Source organism: Bos indicus x Bos taurus, chromosome X (assembly GCF_003369695.1).
Source record: "Bos indicus x Bos taurus breed Angus x Brahman F1 hybrid chromosome X, Bos_hybrid_MaternalHap_v2.0, whole genome shotgun sequence".
Taxonomy (NCBI): Eukaryota; Metazoa; Chordata; class Mammalia; order Artiodactyla; family Bovidae; genus Bos; species Bos indicus x Bos taurus.
The window spans coordinates 46,641,713-46,663,109 of NC_040105.1; the positions used below are offsets into that span (position 1 = coordinate 46,641,713).

General features: G+C 46.7%; 1 protein-coding gene across 4 annotated transcripts in view; it reads right to left on the reverse strand.

Moving 5' to 3' along the window:
• Nucleotides 1–6,989: 6,989 nt before the first annotated feature.
• AMER1 (APC membrane recruitment protein 1) overlaps nucleotides 6,990–21,397 on the reverse strand; it is a 28,980-nt gene continuing 14,572 nt past the window's right edge. For 3 of the 4 annotated variants that reach the window (XM_027533493.1, XM_027533495.1, XM_027533496.1), the window contains exon 2: nucleotides 6,990–15,038. In XM_027533493.1, the coding sequence (XP_027389294.1) occupies nucleotides 11,579–14,938 (3,360 nt within the window). In that variant the 5' untranslated portion in view covers nucleotides 14,939–15,038 and the 3' untranslated portion in view covers nucleotides 6,990–11,578. The remainder of the gene's footprint in view (nucleotides 15,039–21,397) is intronic. The other variant, XR_003509575.1, reaches the window with a different exon arrangement.

Below are 21,397 nucleotides of genomic sequence, written 5' to 3' on the forward strand. Positions count from 1 at the left end.
ATACTCCTACCATTTTGCATTTCTGTAGCCTTTTACAACTTTTTTAAAAGTACCTTCACATTTACTATCTACTGCATTCCCAGGTGGCCCTAGTGGTAAAGAACCCACCTGCCAATGTAGGAAACATAAGAGTGGCTAGTTCAATCCCTGGGTAGGGAAGATCCCCTGGAGAAGGTCATGGCAACCCACTCCAGTATTCTTGCCTGGAGAATCCCCACGGACAGAGGAGCCTGGTGGGCTACAGTTTATAGGGTCGCAAAGAGTCAGACATGACTGAAGCAACTTAGCACGCATGCATTTTCCAGTAGGAAAAATGAAGATAGTCTCAGCTGAAGCACAGGATTGGTGGGAGAGAGTGGCTCAATAGGTATTAATGACCCATTTAGAAGGGGAGAAAACATGCTCAGGGCTGTTGACAGACCTATTCAGAATCTCAAGGACTTGCCTGTTACACACTCTGGCTGCTCTCTGCACAGGCCTGTCCCAAGCCATTTTTTCAACTTCCAGGTGAGTAGGGTCCTTCAGACTGCCATACCTCTAATTCAGCCCCAGAAGTAGCATTATAGATATCCTACAAATACTTGGCTTTAAGGCCTGAAAGCAGCCCTCAAGGGAGGGACCCTGAGGAAAGTATTTTGGTTAGTCCTTTGTTTGCACTCTGTGTGTAGATACAGTTCACATGCCTACACAAACATTTATTGACAACTCATAAAAGCTCAGCCTTGACACCAAGCACCATCCATTGTTATCTCCTTCCTGCTCACCTGTTTGGTCCCACTGTTCCTCACTTTCTTCCTCCCTTTGCACCTGAGCTTCTCATGCCTACCTTAAACTCCTTACTTAGATGATAATTTTAATTATACAGCTCAGATCTTAGCATGCTCTTCCAGGTACAGCCTGCTACAGGTTTCCTGGCACCAGGCATTTCCAATTTCTGATAAAAGAAACAAACTTGTCACTCATCCTCCTTGAAGTATCCAATTCTATCTTCCTGGGGTGGGACATGGGACCTTGATCCTGGATGCTGACAGCTCTGGCTTTTCTGGGATGCTTAAGTCTAGCCACCAACAGGCACTCACAAAACTCAGTAAGAGAAGTATGAAAGGCCCATACTCATATTTCTTGAGCAGCTTAGGTCTTTACAGAGGGTGACCAGGTTGACTAGATTCTCAATCACTATAGGGTCCACACCTACCAAGGATCCAAATTGAGGTTGCCTATGTGCCAAGGGTACAGGCCACAATGACAACTGAGATTGACCATCATCTGGGTAGGGCCCACATGGGCCAGGCACTGGATAGAGAAGTTTTATACACATCATTGCTAATCCCTACAACATATAGATTATTTCTTCCATTTTATGGACTTCCCTGGTGGCTCAGATGGTAAAGTGCCTGTCTACAATGCGGGAGATCCAGATTCGATCTCTGGGTTGGTAAGATCCCCTGGAGAAGGAAATGGCAATCCACTCCAGTACTATTGCCTGGAAAACCCCATGGAGAGAGGAGCCTGGTAGGCTACAGTCCATGGGGTCACAAAGAGTCGGACACGACTGAGCAACTTCACTTTCTTCCACTTTCTTCCATTTTATAGATGAAGAAGTTGAGGGTTAGAGAAGTTCTCACTTATCCAAGCTCACATAAGTAGGTCGTGGAACCAAAAAGAGAATCAAGGTCTGTTTGACTGAAAACTCATACCACTTAGCCTCTTGCAGGTGTTTAGGAATAATAAAAAAGGACCTAGATGAATTTGTCTAAAGAGTCTTGTTCTGAGACCCACACTTGAAGAGGGCCACTAATAGTGGAGTGCTTTCAGCATGGATTGAGAAGGCTGGGGAAGGGACTTAGACCAAGGACATATGAGGAAAGACTGGAAGGATGTAACACTGTTTTGCCTGGAAAAGAGACAACACCAGATAACAAGTATCAGGCCATGTCATTCTCTGCTGCTGCTGCTAAGTTGCTTCAGTCGTGTCTGACTCTGTGTGACCCCATAGACGGCAGCCCACCAGGCTCCCCCATCCCTGGGATTCTCCAGGCAAGAACACTGGAGTGGGTTGCCATTTCCTTCTCCATGTCATTCTCTGCTCCCCTCTAACTCAGGACAGGAGTCAAAGTCTTTTCAACAGTCTTCTCATCTCCCTCACTCCAACATTACCTCTGTAACCTCATCCCTTCACTCACTCCACTTCAGGTACACTGGACTCATGTTTGTTCCTGGTATTTATTATCTTCTCTTACCTTGAAGTTTCAGTTCTTCTCTCAAATGTGACCTGCACAGTGAGTCTTCTCTTGACCACTCTATTTTAAATTGGAACCTCCTGTCTTTCCTTTATTTCCCTCCATTGTATCTATCACCATCCGACATATGATAACTTTATTTATTTTGCTTCATTATCTGCCCACCTGCAGAAAAAAGTAAGTCCCATAAGTGGGGAGATGGGGAGAGGGATTTTTTTTTTAATCTTGCTTATTCACTGCTGGACCCACAGCACCTAGAATAGGTACTTAACATTTGTTGAACCAAAGAATACCATCTCTGCCTTCAGATCTGGAAGGACTGTTATGGGGCAAAGAGAGTAGATAGCAAATAGGATCTGTGTGACTCCCAGGGACTAAGCTAGGCCTATTCCAGCTCAACGTAAATAGGGACATCTTAGGCATTAAAACTGCCCCAGGAATCTATGCTAGTGGAGGTGAGCAGGAGCAAGACAGATGATATAGGAAGAATTTAAGCATCAAAAAGGAAAGGGTGAGGAAAGGACCACAGTCTGAGATTCTGTGTTCTCCAACTCGTTTAAGGATGAAGAACCTGAGGCTCTGAGATATGAAGTTTCCATCAATTGCAGGTAGAACAGGGACTAAAATCTTGGTGTCCTAAATTGTAGGACAGTGAAATAATTTTTTCCTTCAATAAAGCAGTATTTTGTGGCAGGGTAATTTCTGGAAATATTCATGTTTATTTATTTGCTGCCCCTCTATATCCCCACACCCCATACCCTACCCCTGCTACATGGAGGTAACCTGGCCCTTAAAAGACCTCTTGCAAGATGGATTTCACGGTGTAGAAAGCCAAAGCAGGCTGACATCACTGAATCTATCACTCTTTTATCAAAGTATGAAAACACCATTGATATATAAGGACAAGGAAAAGTCCTGAAAGAAAAAAAAATTGAAGAGGGATCCCTCCCACTCCCAGCCCCACGTAGGAATGGAGAGCTCCTAAGTCTGGGGCGGTAGAGAAGGATAAAAATGGCTTAGGGAAGTGCCTCAAAGATGGGGAGGAGATGGTTTTAAGGTACCCAGAGGGAGGCAGGACCTAGGACCTTGGGGCTCTCAGCTTCTCTTCCATCACTGCAGGCATGGAAAATGAGGGTATCAGTGGTGACTGGAATAGATTAGAGATTAGTTGCCTTTGCCTTAATTTCTGGGTAATACAAGTACCACTTGGATTCCAGTGCCAACCTTAAGTGGGTCCCCAGTCATGAAATACATGGAATTTTCTGCTTCTCTGCTAGAATGGGAGGTTTGGAGTCAGAATTCAGTTACTTTAAATAAAACAAACAAGGATTATTTTCTTGCCCACCCACATCTGAGTTTGTGGATGGACATGGATGTCCACTCCATTTTCTGCCTCTTGAAGGACATAAATATTAATTTTAATCACAGCATTTGTGGACAGAGCATCCACTTCCTGTTGGCACTGGGTTCTACATAGGAGCCCATTGGAAATCTCATGAGGTTCTCCATGGGCTGAGAGAAAATATGTTCAGGCATCCAGAGGAAGGAAGTGGAAAAGCAGGAGAGAAACTGAAGGAACAGAGGTGAGTAGCCTTCAAGAGCCCATCAGACAGCAATTATTCTTCCAGAAAATGAGACTGTTTCTCACTGTGACTGTTAAGTGACTTGCAATTAACTCTTCATGAGGAAATGCTCCAGTTGATGGTGAAGTTCTGAGTGGGCAGATGCCAGTTCTCCAAGCTCACATCTATTGATTCACTCTGCTAGTCATCTTTTTTCCCCAGGCTGCTTATTAGCAGGTTTAAATGGGAGAAGGGATAGGCCCACCTGGCTGGGAACAATTCTCAGAGATCCAAGGCTAGAGGTGGGAATGGGGAAAAGTAGTTGCTTCCTGGGCTCACAAGGGCCTCTGACCTGGGCTTGGAGCTGGGAAGCTTGGCTGGGCTCAGTGGGATAAAGAGGCAGCCAGAGGTCCAATTTAGCTTTAGCATGCTCTGACTTTGGGCCTGCTGCTGAGATTCAACTCCTAGCACCTTATCGTACATCGAAACAGCAGCTTCACTACAAGTGCAACAGAAAAAGCAGGAGATTTGAAGTCTAATGACCTGGTTGTGTGAATTTTGGCAAGGGTCTTAAACTTTCTGAGGCTCTGTTTTCTTATCTGAAAATGCAGATACAATAATGTCAACCTCATACAGTTAAGGTAAACATTACACAAGATAATGCAGTTAAAGTGTCTAGTGCCTGGCACATATCAATTATATTATTTATTTTGTGCTTGGAAAATTATTAGTAGTATTCTCTCACACCACATCTTTCACCCCAGCCTGCACATCCTTTTACCCATCCTGACTTGCAGTCAATGTTCTAGATCACCATGAGCAAGTCATTTCACTTCTCATGGCCTCCATGTCCTTATCTATAAAGTTGGGATAAAGTCATCCATTCTGCCCAACTGCTTCAGGGGCCTTTTAGAAAATAATGGAGATAGAAGAAATTTGCAGACTAGAAAGTGCTACCTCAGGCCACTTGTTCCTATTGGCTAGGTCTGGCCCCCAAAAGCCATACAGGCCAAAGTCTAGGAATTATCCAGAGAGAAAAGGAGCACAGTCACTGGGGCCCAGAATCCAGTCAGGGTAGAAGCAGTACAGAGCTAGCAGCTTGTCTACAGCATCCTCCAAAAGACTTCCACAAATGTCTCTTGTCTATCAGATTTCCATCTGCCCTAAACAGAAATGAGTAACAAAGAAGGGCCATTCACTATGCACAACCCCAGTGCCCAAGCAGACCAGAGAATAGCACTAGAGCTGACCAAGGCAGTTTTCTTGATGATCTAAGAAAGGTCTTTAGAGGTTCCCTCCACCAATGGCTCTCTCCAGTATTGCTAAGGACTCCCCAGAGGGTCACAGCGAACGTAGCCATTAGTCACAGTAGGAAGAGGTCTAATACATCAGTCATGCTGGGAACCACAACAGAACTCCCCCCAAGTCCAGCTGAATTAGAATAGGGTGGGACGTGCTGGATTTGGGAGAAGGCAATGGCACCCCACTCCAGTACTCTTGCCTGGAAAACCCCATGGACGGAGGAGCCTAATGGGCTGCAGTCCATGGGGTTGCTAAGAGTCGGACATGACTGAGTGACTTCACTTTCACTTTTTACTTTCATGCATTGGAGAAGGAAATGGCAACCCAGTCCAGTGTTCTTGCCTGGAGAATCCCAGGGATGGGGGAGCCTGGTGGGCTGCCGTCTATGGGGTCACACAGAGTCGGACACGACTGAAGCGACTTAGCAGCAGCAGCAGCAGCAGCAGCAGCAGTGCTGGATTTAGGTAGTTGACAAAATTCCATAGGTCACTCCTAGCCCAGTCTTGTCTTACATATTGAAACTAGTCAAATCTATGCCCATGTGCTGTGTGTGTGTGCTTAGTCACTCAGTCATGCCCAACTATTTGCAACACTTTGGACTGTAGCCCGCCAGATTCCTCTGTCCATGGGGATTCTCAAGGCAAGAACACTGGAGTGGGTTACCATTTCCTCCCCCAGGAGATCTTTCCAACCCAGGGATCAAACTCTCATCTCCTGCATTGCATGAAGATTCTTTACCTGCTGAGCCATCAGGGAAGCCTAATGTATGCCCATGCCACCCATATATTATTATTGGGGAAACTGAGACTCATAAGGAGAATGGATTTGCCCGAGTCCTCACTGATTAATGAGGGGCAAAAATTACAGCAGAAATCTAAGCCTCCCTGACCCCCATGAATTTCCCATGGATGTAATAAGGCCTTTCCAGAAGTTGTTGCCCCAAAAGTCCCCTGAGCAACTATGCTTCCTTCAATGAGAGCCCAGGACAGAGAATTCAATTTCTATACATCATTATCAACTTCCCTTCCAGAATGTTCCTTTTTCTCTCTTGCTAATTTGTGCCTATTTTGGCTTTGCTTGATTCATGACGTCCTGGGGGCCAATAAGCATCTTAGTCTGAAAAGGGGCCCCAAGGAGCCTAGGAGCCCTATCCACAGCACATTCAAGCAGCTATTTTAGTCCTCCAGACACCCTTGCTTACCAGGGACGAATGATAAGAGTTTGGATTAGAGAAATCTGAGCCATTAACACAGTCACCTTCTCCTAGTTGATGGCACAATAGAAAGGGGGAGAGTGATTACTGCTTAGGCTAGAAAAGGCCTGGAAATCGGGATATGACCTAGGTGACTGAGTTATTGCTGTGGTACACCTCTGGTGCCAACAGATTAGATGACTTGCAATAGGGCAGAAGCCACATGCTCCCCACTCAGCCCCACAATTAAATAGGTGGGGCAGCCTGGCCAGCAGCTCTGCCCATAGGCCTGAGTAAAGGATGCTGTTCTTTTCAGGTTGGCCTGAGAGTCTTACCATGAAATGTATCCTTTGGCTTGAGCCATGGGTAAGAGGTTCACACCTCTGCCTCCCAGCTGGTGGGGAGGCTAACACATTTACATGAACTGAGGTTAATTTCAGAAGTGCTAGCCAGCTCCCTGGCAGGTTTCAGGCCATGGACAATACGATGGAGAGTACTACATCATCAGATTGAGATGCAGGGGATGGTTTGGATGAACTGAAGTTAAATTTTCCTTTACTTTCAGCTCTGTCTTCTTTCCCCCTTGCTAGTTGACGCCTCACATCCCTTTGCTTTCTTCATTTCCCTTCAAGGGCAAACCCAGCAACCATGGGTCACAGGCATACTGATGTGGAACAAACCACAAGAATGCGCTTTAGTGACCGGGGGTCCCTCTTGAACCCAGTTTATTAACATTCAGTAAAAGAAATATTCGTTGTTACAAACAGGCAGTGCATCAAGATATCCAGACATCAATGAGAACTAGGATTGGAGAGGTCACAATCCAGGCAATCCCATGATGTCTCAGGGATAAGGAAGGGGAAGCTAGGGCACATCCAGGGGCCATGCTTCCCATTTTTCACTGGGAGAGAAAGAACTCTTATACCTGGGGTAAGGATGTACTGCAGTTTCCAACTTCTTCCCTTTGTCCCCCAGCCATTTTATTTAACATGACCTAAGTATACATTCTTGGTTCCCCCCAACCCCACCCCACCCCACCCCACCCCCATATACATCAGGGAAAATAAGCACCAATAGTAACAAGAATAATAATTAAAGCCCCGCCTCTCAGTAGGTCCAGTCCTCACACACACACATGCCATGTGAATTTTCTTCTTTGGAGTGACTATATAATGGAAAAGTAGGGAATCAGGCCAGCAAGCCATCACCCTAATAGTCACTGTTCCCCCAAAGTTCCATCCATGTGTGAGCTGGAGCACAGCAGGGGAGTGGGAATGGTGGTAGAGGAAGAGATTCCCCGAAAGCAGCAAGAGGGATCAAGGAATTCCCCAACGTCTCTTCTGGGTGAATGTCACAATCAACTGAGCTCCTGGAAAGTCCCATGTAAGGGTTTCCTCAATGAGATGGCTAATTCCTGATGGTTCAAGCATCACTTTCATTTGTCTCCCCCAGCTTCTTGGGGAAAGGGGGAATAGTTGAGAAATCTCCTGCCCTCCTTACTGGGTGGAGAATACCCCCAAAATGTTCTTTGGAGAAACCCAACATGACAAATAGCAAAACATGGGCATTCTGGTTTCAAAACTAGAGCGGAAAACATAAAGAGGAGAGAGACACAGACATGAGTACTTCTAGAAGATCTACACACAGGGAAAGGTGAGTCTGAAAGAAAAAAATAAAACCATAAAAAGACATGCTATCTATCAGGTTCCACATGCCTGAGTCACCTGGCATTTGTCTTAATACCTGGGCATCTTATGCTGTCCCTATCATGGAGGGAGGGGATGGACAGTGCGATACATCAGTGATGGGGAGAGGGGAAAGAGCGAGGGTCCTGGGCAATTGAGATACCAGCCCTCTGCACAAGCAGCAGCAATTTTTGTGTCATCTTCGTTTTGTCTAAAACTGTAAACAGCACCGCTTAAAAATAAAATATATCAGAAAAGAACAATTGATACATTGTTTTCCATGAATATAAAATGCAAACAATACAAAAATAGATAATTGACTTTTGAGATATATATATATATATATATATATATATATATATATATATATATATTAAAAACAACTTGGATGCAACATACACATGGGTAAACTTGAAGTCTCCCTGCTAAACCCCGTCTCCCTCTAGCAATTGGGCCTGAGGGCCGAGGGCAGGTGGGGTGGTAGCAGTGGCAAGGGTAGGAAAGTCACTGGCAGCAGGATGAGGGGAATGCACCTTGGGTGTGGGAAGCTACTTCCCTCCTTGGTACAGTATTGAGGGAGAAAAGACTGGTGTTGACCAAAGCCTTTGGCCCAGAAGGCTCGTGGACTGGTGCCTAAGTTGAGTCCAGATGATTGGGGCAGGCCTTAAAAGAGCCCCAAGGCAGGGCTTCCTTGAAGACGTTAAAACAGAGAAACTGACAGCCCTGGGAGAGACATTCTAAGTGGTCTTCTCTATCCACAGTCATTGGTCCCCTAAGGATCAGTCTCATTTGGAAATTCTCAGGATCAGAGCTATCTGACACTATATATAAGCCTGCTTGCTGGATAGCTAAGAGCAGTCACCTTCTCTCAAGTCGTACCTTCCTGTGAAGTCACATCCAAAAACATTGACCTTGCAATGCTGAAATGGTGTTCATTTGTGGACTTAACATCTACACATTTAGTAGTCTGGGACATATTTGGTGTTAGCCAAGCAAACACTGGTGTATGTTTGGGGAGAGGCCTAGAGCTTGGCTGGCTCTCCCAGTGTCACCCTGTGCTGCCACACAAGTCTCCAGCTGGTCCTCCTTCCTCTTCTAGGCCACAGCTGGGATTCAGAAATGAACTGCTTGGATCTAGAGTAGACTCAAAGGAGGCTGCTTCTGCAGCCATGCACCCTGACTGCCTTATTTCTGATGGTGAGGATCCTATCTCTGGGCTGGCCAGGACAGTGAAAGGACTTGCAGGCAGCAGTGTTCAAAGCATGAGCTGATGCTCAGTCCTAAAACTTACTGTGATATGAGACCTTCCAAAGCCCAGCAATGTGTGTCAGGGCTATGACTGCCCTCTTCAGAGGTGGTACCTCTTGCTGCCCTCTTGTTAGAGACTGTAGCTCTCAGCCCTTGGCCAAAAGCTGACCACCTACTTTTTCTCTTCTCAGACAGGTTGGTGATCCAGCAGGCTCTGGTGGTTGGTGATGGTTCTACTACCTGCTGTGGTTGGCACAGTCTACATACAAACAGGAGCTTGTGCTGCCCTGAAGGACAAGCAGAGACAGAAGAGGCAAGTGGTGAGCGTTCCTCTGTTGTAAAGGCATTTGGTGAGTGTCTCCTTCCTGCCAAACAGCCAGGCCAATTTTAGTCCCACCCTCCCAGGGCAACTTTGGTGAGAAGCCAGAATTGGGGCACTTCTCTCTTGGAATGCTATGCTAGGGTTGAGGAGGGCCTTTCTCACCTTCTTTGATTCTCCAGCTTCATGACTGACAGATTTCTTCACAATGCAGACAAAGTCATCCCTTGAGTGCTGGTGTCAGTGCCATGCAAATTCATGTGGTGCTTCCAGGGGTACACCTTCTACCATCCAGGTGTACTTTTTGTGGGGATGGGCACTGGGCCAACACCAATCCGAAAAATGGTGACAAAGACCAGCACACACATCCCATGGCCAAGGGGCAGTTTTCCCACAAAGTCATCTCAACTTCAGGTGGCAGGCAACAGCATCTCTTCTGGAATACCAAGAGCCCTGTTTGCCTCTTAATAGGCATGGAGATGGGTGGAGGATGGGGACAGGATCAAGGGAGCAAGGATCATAATTTGGGTCAACATGCCTAGGTAAAAAGTTTCATATACCATTTCCAATGGTGAAATTTAAAAGGACCCCTCCGTATTGGTGATTAATGAGAGATAGAGCCTGGTAAGATTAGCCTGTTGCAATGTCTTCCTGACAGCAACTCTTCCTCACCAATATTTCCAAGCTAGTTTAACATGAAAACTGTGTGAATGCAGAAATAAGGGTGCCATTCTTTCCATAAGGAGCTGCAATTACCACACAAATCGGAGTCCTTCAGCTTGGCAGACTGAGGGCAGATCAGTCTTTCCTCTCAAGACACCCAGTCCTATGATGATACTAAGAACTTGGCTAATTGGAAAATGAAGGCTCTTTAGAAAAACTGGAACAGTAACCTAAATACCCTTGGTGTCCTGTCTCTTGGGAATGCTAGCATGAAGCCTTTTTAAAGCATCCAGTGAAAGGGTGGGCAAGGCTTAAGGAAGTTTTTGTCTTTGGGGGAAAGCAATTTTCCCTTTTAAGAAGCTGAGTTGACATGAGCTCTGCAATGTATGAAATCCTCTCTTCTGTGAAAAGAATGAATGAATTCCTTTTCCTATCCTTCTCCTGCAACCTGTAAAAATCCTATCCCCTACAGCTGAGCCTAGTTTAGGCCATTTCTCTTCCCGTATCTCGATTAAAAGAATGTGTTCCTTGTAATGAGATAACGAAAATTTCCTTTGGAGAAAAAAAAAGAACCAAAATTCAAAAGCATCTGCAATTCAGGCTGTCACAAGCTTAAAGAAACGAAGAAGGAAAAAACATCCTATCATTCTGGAGCTCAAGACCTATGGTAGTGTCTACAATATAACCCTGTCTTGTTTGCAACTAGATGAATTTGGTCATTACATTAAGGAAATTAGCATTTTTGTCTTCAACCCAAGCTATAGCAGGCCAGGTTAAAAGACCCTCGCTGGTTATGATACCTAAGTCCATAGCAACAGGCAGTGTGACACATGCTACTTGATCCTCTCTGAGGACAGCTAGCTGGGGCTACTAGATTATACTATCTGATGTGATGGTGGCAGCTATGCCAAGACCAAAGGAAGTGGGAGTGGGTAGGATTTGTACCATAATTTTACACTGCTAATAGCAAACAAGCTCCTTGTCCCCAAGTGGGAGGCAGTGTAGACTTGGCTGCTCATCTACTGGATGGAAAAATGGCAGAGATTTTATACATATATAAAATCACTACCTTGGCAATTGGAATAGGCACAAAATTAGAGCATTTCTAACCCTGCATGGGTCACAAGGTAAAAACCCAAAAACAAAAATTGGAGCACAGAAGCAGCAATCTCCCAGGGCAGATGTACTTGAGCTGAATGTGGCCACAGAAGGGAAGTGGGAAAACAAAGGTGAAAACTCATAGGAGCTTTCCTTGGCCAAAAGGATTTTCAAGTTAAACAGTAACCCCCACCCCCACCCCTCTGCCCAACCCTGATCCCCATTCACATGCTCAGGCCCCATGCCCCTCACTCCAGAATTGATGATGACTACTCAGCTAGTTTTCCATTCATAGCAGTGGAGGAGCAGCTGGTGGGGAGAGAGGCACCTTGCTCAGCCTTCTCCTTTGACAGGTCAAGGCGGGAAGCCCCATAGTGAATGGGCTGAGGCTCTGGGGGCTCAGGCCGGATCCTGGGCAGCTGAGGGATGCCATGAGTAATGCCCACAGGCTTGGCCTGGGGCACAGGGCTAGGGCTGAAGCCTCCAGAAATGGAGGAACAACTGGGCTCATCAACAGGCAGCAGCACATCTTGAGGCCTGGCCCTCACACTCTGGGAGGCCTTTGGCTGGAGGTTATAACAAGGGCCCATGGGCAAGGGTAGGTGCGAAGGCCGAGCTAGCTGAGACTTGGATTCCCCAGGTGCTCTTGGCTCTGGCCCTGATACTGAGAGCAACATTGACATGGTGAAAGGAGATATGCAACAGACTGCCTGCCCAAATGGATGGCTAGAAGGCCCATCCAACTGGCTAGGACTTATCCAGGCATGGCCAGGCCCCACTGGGAGAGGACAGGGAGCCCAGGCAGGCCAGTCATAGGTTACTGGAGGTTCAGTATAGAGAGATAGGGGACTGTCTCGGCCCCATTCTTCCTCCTCCTCTTCTTCTTCTGAATCTTCTTGCTGGGCCTGAAGCTCATCAGACTCCATATAGCCTTGGGTCAGGTGAGAATTGGAGAGCTCCAGCTCCAGGGTCTCAGCAGTGTCAAGGGAGCGGCTCCTCCTGCTGAGGGCCATGGCAGCAGGTGGAGGACGAGGGTGCATGCCAGGTAGTCCCAAGTATCGAGGGAGACTGCTCACACCCCAGGGTAGGCCTTGGTAGAATCGGCTGCGGTAGTTGTTGAAGGCATGTTTCTGATAGTAGCCCAGTTCAAAAGCTTCCAAGGAGGCTGCAAGGTCTTCATCATTGTGGAACTCAGGGTTTTCTTCACACTTGCCTTCCCCATCCCGTTCCACATCAGCAATATCAAAGGTCACCATGGGAGGCAGCTCAGGAAGGTTTTGAGTAAAGGACGAATCAGAGTCAGAGCTGCAGGACATGCTGGAGAAGAGGTTCCCATTGCTGGTGAACTCCACGAGGGCCTGAGAGAAACTCACTGTAGCATTCCCTTCCTTCTCAACATCCTCTTCCTCTGGCTCCTCAGGGGGTGAATAAGTAGGGTAGGCCCTCCTGGGAGATCCTCCAAAATTTGCTTCTTGCATGTCTGGCTCAAACATAGCATCACTCTGGAAGAGTTGCATCAGGCAAGTACTTTGATCTTTCTTGGAGCAGGTTCCCTCAAAACGCTTCTCCAAAGGACGGAAGTCCCTCCAGTCTGGCTCGCTGCTTGCAGTGGCAGGGAAAGCTGATGTGGTTCCTCTGTGGGAAGTCTGAGAGGCCCCTGATGCCCCTTCCACCAGACCCATCACTGATGGGCCTAAAGGCCTCATTTGATACTCTATGACGGGCTTCTCCTGCCGCACCTGGGCCTCTCGGACTTGAAGCTCTCGACCACAGACCTCTTGGCCACAGGCCTCCCTGGCGTAGGCCTCTCGAGGTCGGGCCTCTCTGACATAAGCTTCTCGGGTGTGGGCCTCTCGAGCATGGGCCTCTCTGGTGTGAGCCTCTTGGGCACATGCTTCCCGGGCCTCTCGCTGCTCCCGCTGAAGCTCCCAATATAGCAACTGTTTCTGGATGGCTACTAGCCGTTCTTCCTCTGTCTCCATTGCCCCAGGTGGCCGAGGGGAAGAAAAGGGCTCAAAGTTCAAGAAGGGGTCAAACATCTCAGAGCTGTGACAATGGAGGTCATAAAGGCAGTCATCCCCAGGTGGGGAGTTCTCAAGACTATCATCTGGCTCATAGAACTCATAGAGGGCATCACCACTATAGCTGTCTCGGGGCAAGCAATCCCTATGGACAAGCCCCAGGGCCTCACCTGAATCATCCTCAAGTCCTGGTGTAGTGGAGTCATAATAACCCTCATCACTATTGGGGGCGGACTCTTGCTGATCACTCTGAGGAGTCAAAAGTTCCCCAGGGGCTGAGCCAGGATAAGACCTAACTGGGTCAAGAAGCATGTAGCCAAGATGGCCTGGGGATGTTGTGGGATGGTAGCCTGGATTTAGTATGGGCCTTGGGTACATCTGGGAACTTGCCCACAGATACTCTAAATCATCATCTTCTTCCTCCTTGACTTCTTCTCCCTCTTCTAATTCCACCTCCTCTTCCTCTTCTTCCTCATCATCATCATCAGGCAAGGCCATCTCTTCGCCCCCTCCTTGGTAGGTCACCAAGCAGGAACTTCGTTTGGTTCCATCTCGGTTGGCCCTCTGGCCTCCAGAGGCCATGCTATCTGTCATACTATCCATATCCTGTTCTGCTATTATGTCACCACAACCTGTCAGTGAGTCAAAACTCTTCAGAGATGTGACATCCCCAAAGAGGAGGCTCAGCTGGTCCCCTAAAGGGCCATTGGGTGGATTTACCTCTCCTGCCACAAGCTTCTCCCCTGTTTCTGGACTATGGAACTCCTCTGGGCCACTGGCTTCAGGGGCAGGTTTGGGCTGCAAGAATGCTGAGACAAAGGCCTCCAAGGTTTTTTCTGCATCTTTAAAGGCTGCTTTCTCAGTGGCTGCCAGAGAAGTCTCTGATATTGAAGGAATGTTCGGCCCAGGGACATCTTGAAATTTGGCATTTTCCTTTCTTGGGGCTTGGAGGACCTCATCAGCGTGGGACAGAAGGGCTGAGCTCACATACTCATGAGGCCTTGCTCTGGCCCCCTCAGACTCCTTGGCTCCTGGATTGCTTTGCTCAGCCCCAGAGACCTTGCTCTTCCGGTGACGCCGGATACTACTGAAAAAACCTTTCAGGCCTTTTTTTGGCTTGGGCACAAAGTGAGCCTTCTCAGCCCCAGCTTTCTCTGTGGCTCCAGCCACAGACCTCTTGCATCTGGAGTCTGTCTCCAAAGACCCATGGACACTCTGAGAGCTGGGAAGTTGGCATGATGACTCAGGCAAAGGTAAGGAGAGGCCAGTTCCTTCACTGACAATGTCTTCAGGGTCATGGACTGCTTCACTCAGGCCATCGTGGGTCTTGCTCTTGCTAAGACCCTTCTTAGAACTGCCTTTCCCAGAACCTTTGCTTCGTCCCCCTCCAAAGAAACTAGGCAGGGTACAGATGCCCTTCTTGCCACCAAAGAGTTTCATGGCAGTTTTCTTCAGCCTACCTGGACCAGATGAGGGTGGCTCTGATGTGGGCCTTTCTGTTGTCTCAGATGCCTTGTTTTTGGCCCCTTTCTCTGTCCCTTGATCCTGGGTATCCATAGAGACTGTTGTTCCCTTGGCCTGAGCAGCTTCATCCTTTCGGGTCTCCATGATGGTGGGGAAAACTCAGGTGTATTCAGCTAAAAAATGCAGCCTTTTGGCTTCTCGGCACTGTTATAACATCATCAGTCAGGAAGCATCACAGCTGGGGCTGAAGATAAGGGAGACAAAGAGAGACAGTACTGGTGAGCAAGCATCCAGGCTGGGTTTGTTTTCACAGGTGTCTGTGGTTTCAGGCTTGAATTGAACCACAAAGAAAGAAAATGTAGGGAAAACCTTAATGCACTCCATATGCTTGGCTTGCTGGGTCAGACCCCTCTGGGCCACAAAGCAGCAAAACCATACACTGAGCAACAGGCAGCCATGACCCCTATCCCGTTTGCTGGGTCTACTCACTTCAGGTCACCTTAAGTTCAGGGGAGCACACTGGGCAGGGAGAATTGCAAATATGAAAAAGGCCCAGGTGCTATTGGCCACAGGAGGGGTGGTGTAGGAAGGTGGAAGGGAAGTCAGCTCTGATGACACAGAAGTTTTGAAAAGCAGCTGGCAAAAACAGCCCATTAAGTATTCACTGGGTTCTATAAGAACCAGGCCTCAATTTCATATTAGCCAGAGCTCTCACTGACATTTTGCCTGGAACTGGGTAGAAAAGTAGACCTGAAGTTTCACTTTCTTCCTTCAGGCTACCTAAATTGCTTGTAGGACCATGTTCAGACCTTCAAAAGTGCATAACAGTAGCCTTGCAGACCCACATTCCAGAGCTGCAATACAGAATCAGCTAAGATGGCATGGTAGCCTTGGGGCAAGGCATTCTCTGGGATTCAGTATACTCTGTCCAAGAGGCCTAGAAATACCTCCCTCTCATAGTGGTTATGTGAGGGACAGGTCTAACCTAGACTCTCTAGTGACTGTTCTGCTGGTAACAGATTTTAATGTGGTCCACAGGGGCTTCCCTGATGGCTCAGACAGTAAAGAATCTGCCTGCAATGCAGGAGACCCAAGTTCATATCCCTGGGTTGGGAAAATCCCCTGGAGAAGGGAATGGCTACCCACTCTAGTATTCTTGCCTGGAGAATCCCATGGACAGAGCAGCCTGGCAGGCTACAGTCCACGGGGTCGCAAAGAGTGACATGACTGAGCAACTAACACTTTCGCTTTCTGTAACTGAAACCACCAGGAGAACCATGAGACAGATTGTTTCTTCTCTGCTTCTTTCATTATTTTGACCCCCATCTAACTTCCTATCTAGAAAGGGAACTCCTTGAAGGCACAACTCAACATGACTCATGTCCCTGGTCAGTTAGGCTCTGAACAGCTATTTGAATAAACAAACCTGATGCAAGACACACCCTTCTGGTCTAGGCTCCCAGTCCTCTAAATAGCCAAATGTCACAGAGATAGGAAAAAAAAAAAAAAGAAGGGCTAGCCACCACCTATCCCAACATATCCCCCTCCCCACCCCCATGGTCTGATGTATCCACTCCAGTGACTATAGCTGATTAACAGCTGGATCACTGACCAGCCTGCTAAAGCCCAGTGACCCCTCCCTGGAAAGTCCCTCACCACTATCCTCTCTTTGCAGGGTGGCCACCAGCACCTAAGGAGCTTGGGTAGGAAAGGGAGACAGAATAGCTGCTGGGAGCCAGAGAGAGAGAGAGAAAGAGGGGCAAGCAACACTGTTGTCCTAAGAGTAGCTGGCCAGCACATCAGCCTTGTGACTGGTTGCCACGGTAAAAACACTCTCACATTCACCAACAGTGCGAAACTAAGAACTAGCACTCTGGGGGTGGAGAGAGCCTGGCAGCTAAAATCTATCCTCTGACCACCTTAGAGGAATCTTCCTGGAGTCCCTAATCTTGTCTTGCAAATAGTAATTTTGTGCCTTGTGCCATGCTTGGCCTGACACTTGACTCATCAATGTGATCTAAGCTTCCCTCAGAAGCACTCTGCAGAACTGAATATTAAACTTGTAGCATGATAATGTTTGGTTACCCCCAAAATAAGAGAAAAAAATACCATCATCTGATCTCTTCTCTGCAGAAATCTGTATTGCAATTTACTCAGGTTAGGTTCTTGTTTTTGATTCTGTGTGACATATTTTAACATGGCATTGTTCCAGCTTAACCCTGCAACTGATAGGACCACAGTAAACAGTGCTACCCCTCAAATACACAATGATACACACACACACACACATACACACACACTCCGAGTCCTCTGCCCTGGGGTCTAAAGGGAATAGGGACCCTATCATCTATCTGAGTCCTTCACTTTCCAAAACACAGATGTTTTTACCTCAGCCCTGAAATTATTGACAATGTTGTCATCATGGTTTGGGCATTGAGGAGATGGGGTGGCAATAAGTGGAGTTATTTGTGAAATTCTATTCCCCTCTGAGGAACTACTGAAAGGAACCTCACTAGAACACTTGGTTAAATGATAATTATTAAGCTCAGTGCTGCCAGAAGGGTTCAAAACCCCAGTCCTTGCTTTTGGGAAGCTCCTAGGCTAACAGAGAATCTTCTATATAACAGTCTCAAGGCACAATATGATGCAGACCTTAGAGAAGAGCCCTCCTTACTGGTTAAGCTGAGTGCTGAAATATCACTCTTCATACCTTATGATCATATCCCAGGATAAACTTGAAAGGCAAAAAGATAATCCCTGGGCTCAGAAAAGAGAATGCCTTGAGAAGGAGGCATTCAATCTGGGCCTTTTTAGACAGGAGTGAGTGAAACTGTCAATTATTTAGAGGAAAGGATGGGCAAGACTAGTAAGTGTGGCTGGGTATCAAGGAAAACCAAAGGCTAAGTGAAAAACCTTATAGGCTTACCCATCCTTGTGAATTGAAGGTTTAGTTGTCCAATGGGTTTTGGAGCTAGAATTTCTGCAAACAGAAGAATTAGGCAAATTGAATCTTAAACAGGGCTGCTTTATAGAACCTTGATGCCTTGGCTAGAAGGTAGGCCCTTTGGGCTTTCTCTTACCCTTGCTTCTTTGCTCTGTTGGAGTAGAGGCCAGCCCACAGCTCTCTACATTGTCCCCTTCTCTGTAATAGGGATCAGCAGTATGCTGTGTAAAGAGCCATGGTCCACAGAGTTGGGTTCCAGATCATGCCAAGGCATCCATCTAAGCCTTGGGCACTTGTGAAATGGAGATCAAAATAGCTTCTCTACCTGTGGTCCACTACAGAGATGTGAGGTTAGATAGGATAATGAACACCAAAAGCATTTTGTAAGCTGTAAAGTGCAAAGCAAATGAGAAAGACTGGCATTCCGGTTATATAAGTCAGATCTCAGTTTCCTAGGAAGTAGTTGTTTGTTGTTGTTTAGTCACTAAGTTGAGACCATGTGTAAAACGCCACTCATTTGAGAAAGCCATTCAACTACAGGAGGTCCAAGGAACCAGCTTCCTTGGCCCATGCTAAGGAAGAGCCAAATGTTAAGGGATTTTAAAGATGTTTGTGGATTTATACAAAGTCCTCTGTTAAGGGCAATTTAAAAAGCCTTCTGTATATGTTGTGGGAGTGGGTGAACTAGGCAGGGTTGTATCCCTGGGATTCAAATTCTCTTCCCCTAGCTTCAGGTTCTCCTCCTAACTAGGCCCAGGGCCATCTCTGCTGGCAAAGGTCAGAGTTGAAATTATGCTGTCTCCTACTTTCCTGCTTTGTCCCTTCCAGAGCCAGGTACCCCACCCATAGTGTCACTGCCCTGTTTCCCCCACAAGGCAGTAGGACAGAAGCCGACAGGAATCACCTGTAGCTAGTGCTCCTTAAGCCCAGTCCCACCTAGCCATCTGACTCAGGCCTCTTTTCCATACTCCTTACTGCCTCACCAGGTCCCAATGCTGTCCTTTCCCACTGGGCTATGCTACCTTTGCTCGGGACCACAGTTCAGGAGAGTGAGGTGGGGCAGAAGGCAAAGGGGACTGCATAGGGGACTGAAAAGGGACAGATTCTGCAGCTCCCTCAGGCTGAGGCTGGCTCCCTTCATAGTTTCTGCCAAGAAAGTAGTCCTGCTAAGTGCAGAGTCCCTCCACCCTAAGGTTTCTCAAACTGCATGCCTATCTAAGTTTCAGTTGGACTGGTGGGTGAGGGAATACTCTAAGGCTACCCTGTGATCCCTGGCAGGGGCCACTTGCTGAAGCTATTGCTAGCACGGCAGGAATTGGGCTGTGTCCATCCCTGCTCCAGAGAGGCCAGCCTCAGGCCATTCTTAGACCAGTGGAAGGCTAAGTCAGAGCTACTTCCTCCTCCTCTCCTCTCAAAACACAGCAAGAGACCAGTCACAAATTTGCCCCAGGAATCCATCTCAGTAACAGGGAAACAGCTGCAGTGAGTCTTGCACATTCTGCTCCCAGCCCTATTTCCTGGGGCCAGCTGAGCCAACTTAGAGAAGGCTGAATTCAGGGAAGAAGTGTGTGGATTTATGCGGTAGCTTCAGAGGCATGGCCTCAACCAGTCGTAGTTTCCCAGACCTCCTCCAAGAAGTTTTCCTGGGAGCAATCCCACTCTGGGTGCATCTTGTGCTTGTACATGCAGTGGAAGGTGGTCTAAGGAAGGAGTAATAAGGACAGGAAGTCCAGCCAGCCTCCCCCCACTTCCTGAGAGTCAGCCAATTCTGCACTGTAATCAGTTCTCCCTACTTGGGGGAAATCCAGCAAGTTCTTTTGGTTTCAACTGGAAAATAAGGCTATTAAGAGTGCCTACATTTTAAAGCTATATTAAGGAATTAAAATCTGATGTATATAAAGTAACAAATAAAATCCATTATATAACAGAGGCTCAAAAACATAGCAATGAGTTTTACATATATTTTATTCAAACTGCTGCTATTAAGTCGCTTCAGTCGTGTCCAACTCTGTGCGACCCCATAGACAGCAGCCCACCAGGCTCCCCCATCCCTGGGATTCTCCAGGCAAGAACACTGGAGTGGGTTGCCATTTCCTTCTCCAATGCATGAAAGTGAAAAGTGAAAGAGAAGTTGCTCAGTTGTATCTGACTCATAGCGACCCCATGGACTGCAGCCTACCAGGCCTCTCCGTCCATGGCATTTTCCAGGCAAGAATACTGGAGTGGGGTGCCATTGCCTTCTCTGTTTTATTCAAACTATAGTTGGACAATTTCTAGCAGCAAAACTACCTCAGTCAGGGTTGACTAAGGTGCTTCCCAGGCTCTAAGGGTATGTCACCAAACCTTCTTGGGCCTCAATTTACACAAATGGTAAATGAAGGAGCCTTCATTTCTTCTCACAGGAGGCTTCAGTTCTTTTAGTCAACTTTTGATTTCGGGGGCCCAAAATATTTCCTCAAATAAGCTACTGGTTTACAGCTCTAGTTTATCTGGGAATCTCCACTAGCCAGGTTCTCTAGCCCAAGCCAGAAAGGTCAACAATCCAAACTTAGCTAAAGTACCGATACAAAGGAAATTCAAATCAACAAATGTCCTTCATCCACTCCTGGTACTTGTTGTTTAATCACTAAGTCATGTTCTACTCTTTTGTGACTCCCATAGACTGTAGCTTGCCTGGCTCCTCTGCCCATGGGATTCCCCAGGCATAAATACTGCAGTATGTTGTCATTTCCTTCTTTAGGAGATCGTCCCAACCCAGGGATAGAACCCACATCTCCTGCATTGGCAGGCAGATTCTTTACCACTGAGCCACAAGGGAAGCACTCATGGTACTTACCAGCTTACAAAATGTTCCCCACATCCTCATTCACCCCCATTTCTCCTTTCTAGTGATCCATTAATCAGGCCTGGTTGCTGTTGCTGTTTAGTCACTAAGTCATGTCTCTTTTGCAACACTATAGACTGTACCCAACCAGGTTCCTCTGTTCATGGGATTTTCCTGGCATGAATACTGGAGTGGAGAATACTTTCTTCTCAAATGCACATGAAACATTCCCAGGATAGACCACATCCTGGTTCACAAATCAAGAATCAGTAAATTTAAGAAAACTGAAATCATATCAAGCATCTTTTCTGACCAGAACACTGAGACTAGGTATCAATTACAGGAGGAAAAAAACTGTATAAAACACAAACACATGGAGATCGAACAATACATTTCTAAATAACAAACAGGTTATTGAAGAAGTGAAAAGAGAAATCAAAAAGTTCCTAGAAAAACATGACAGTGAAATCATGATGACCCAAAACCTATGGGATGCAGCAAAAGCAGTTCTAAGAGGGAAGTTTATACACAATCCTACCTCAAGAAACAAACAAACAAACAAAAACATCTAATAGACAACCTAACTTTACACCTAAAACAACTGGAAAAAGAAGAACAAATGAAAAGACCCAAAGTTAGCAGAAGGAAAGAAATCAAACATCAGAGCATAAGTAAATGAAAAGGAAATGAAGGGACAATACTAAAGATTAATAAAACTAAAAGCAGATTCTTTGAGAAGATAAATAAAATTGACAAACCTTTAGCCAGACTCATAAAGAAAAAAAGGGAGAAGAATCAAATCAACAAAATTAGAAATGAAAAAGGAGGGGTTACA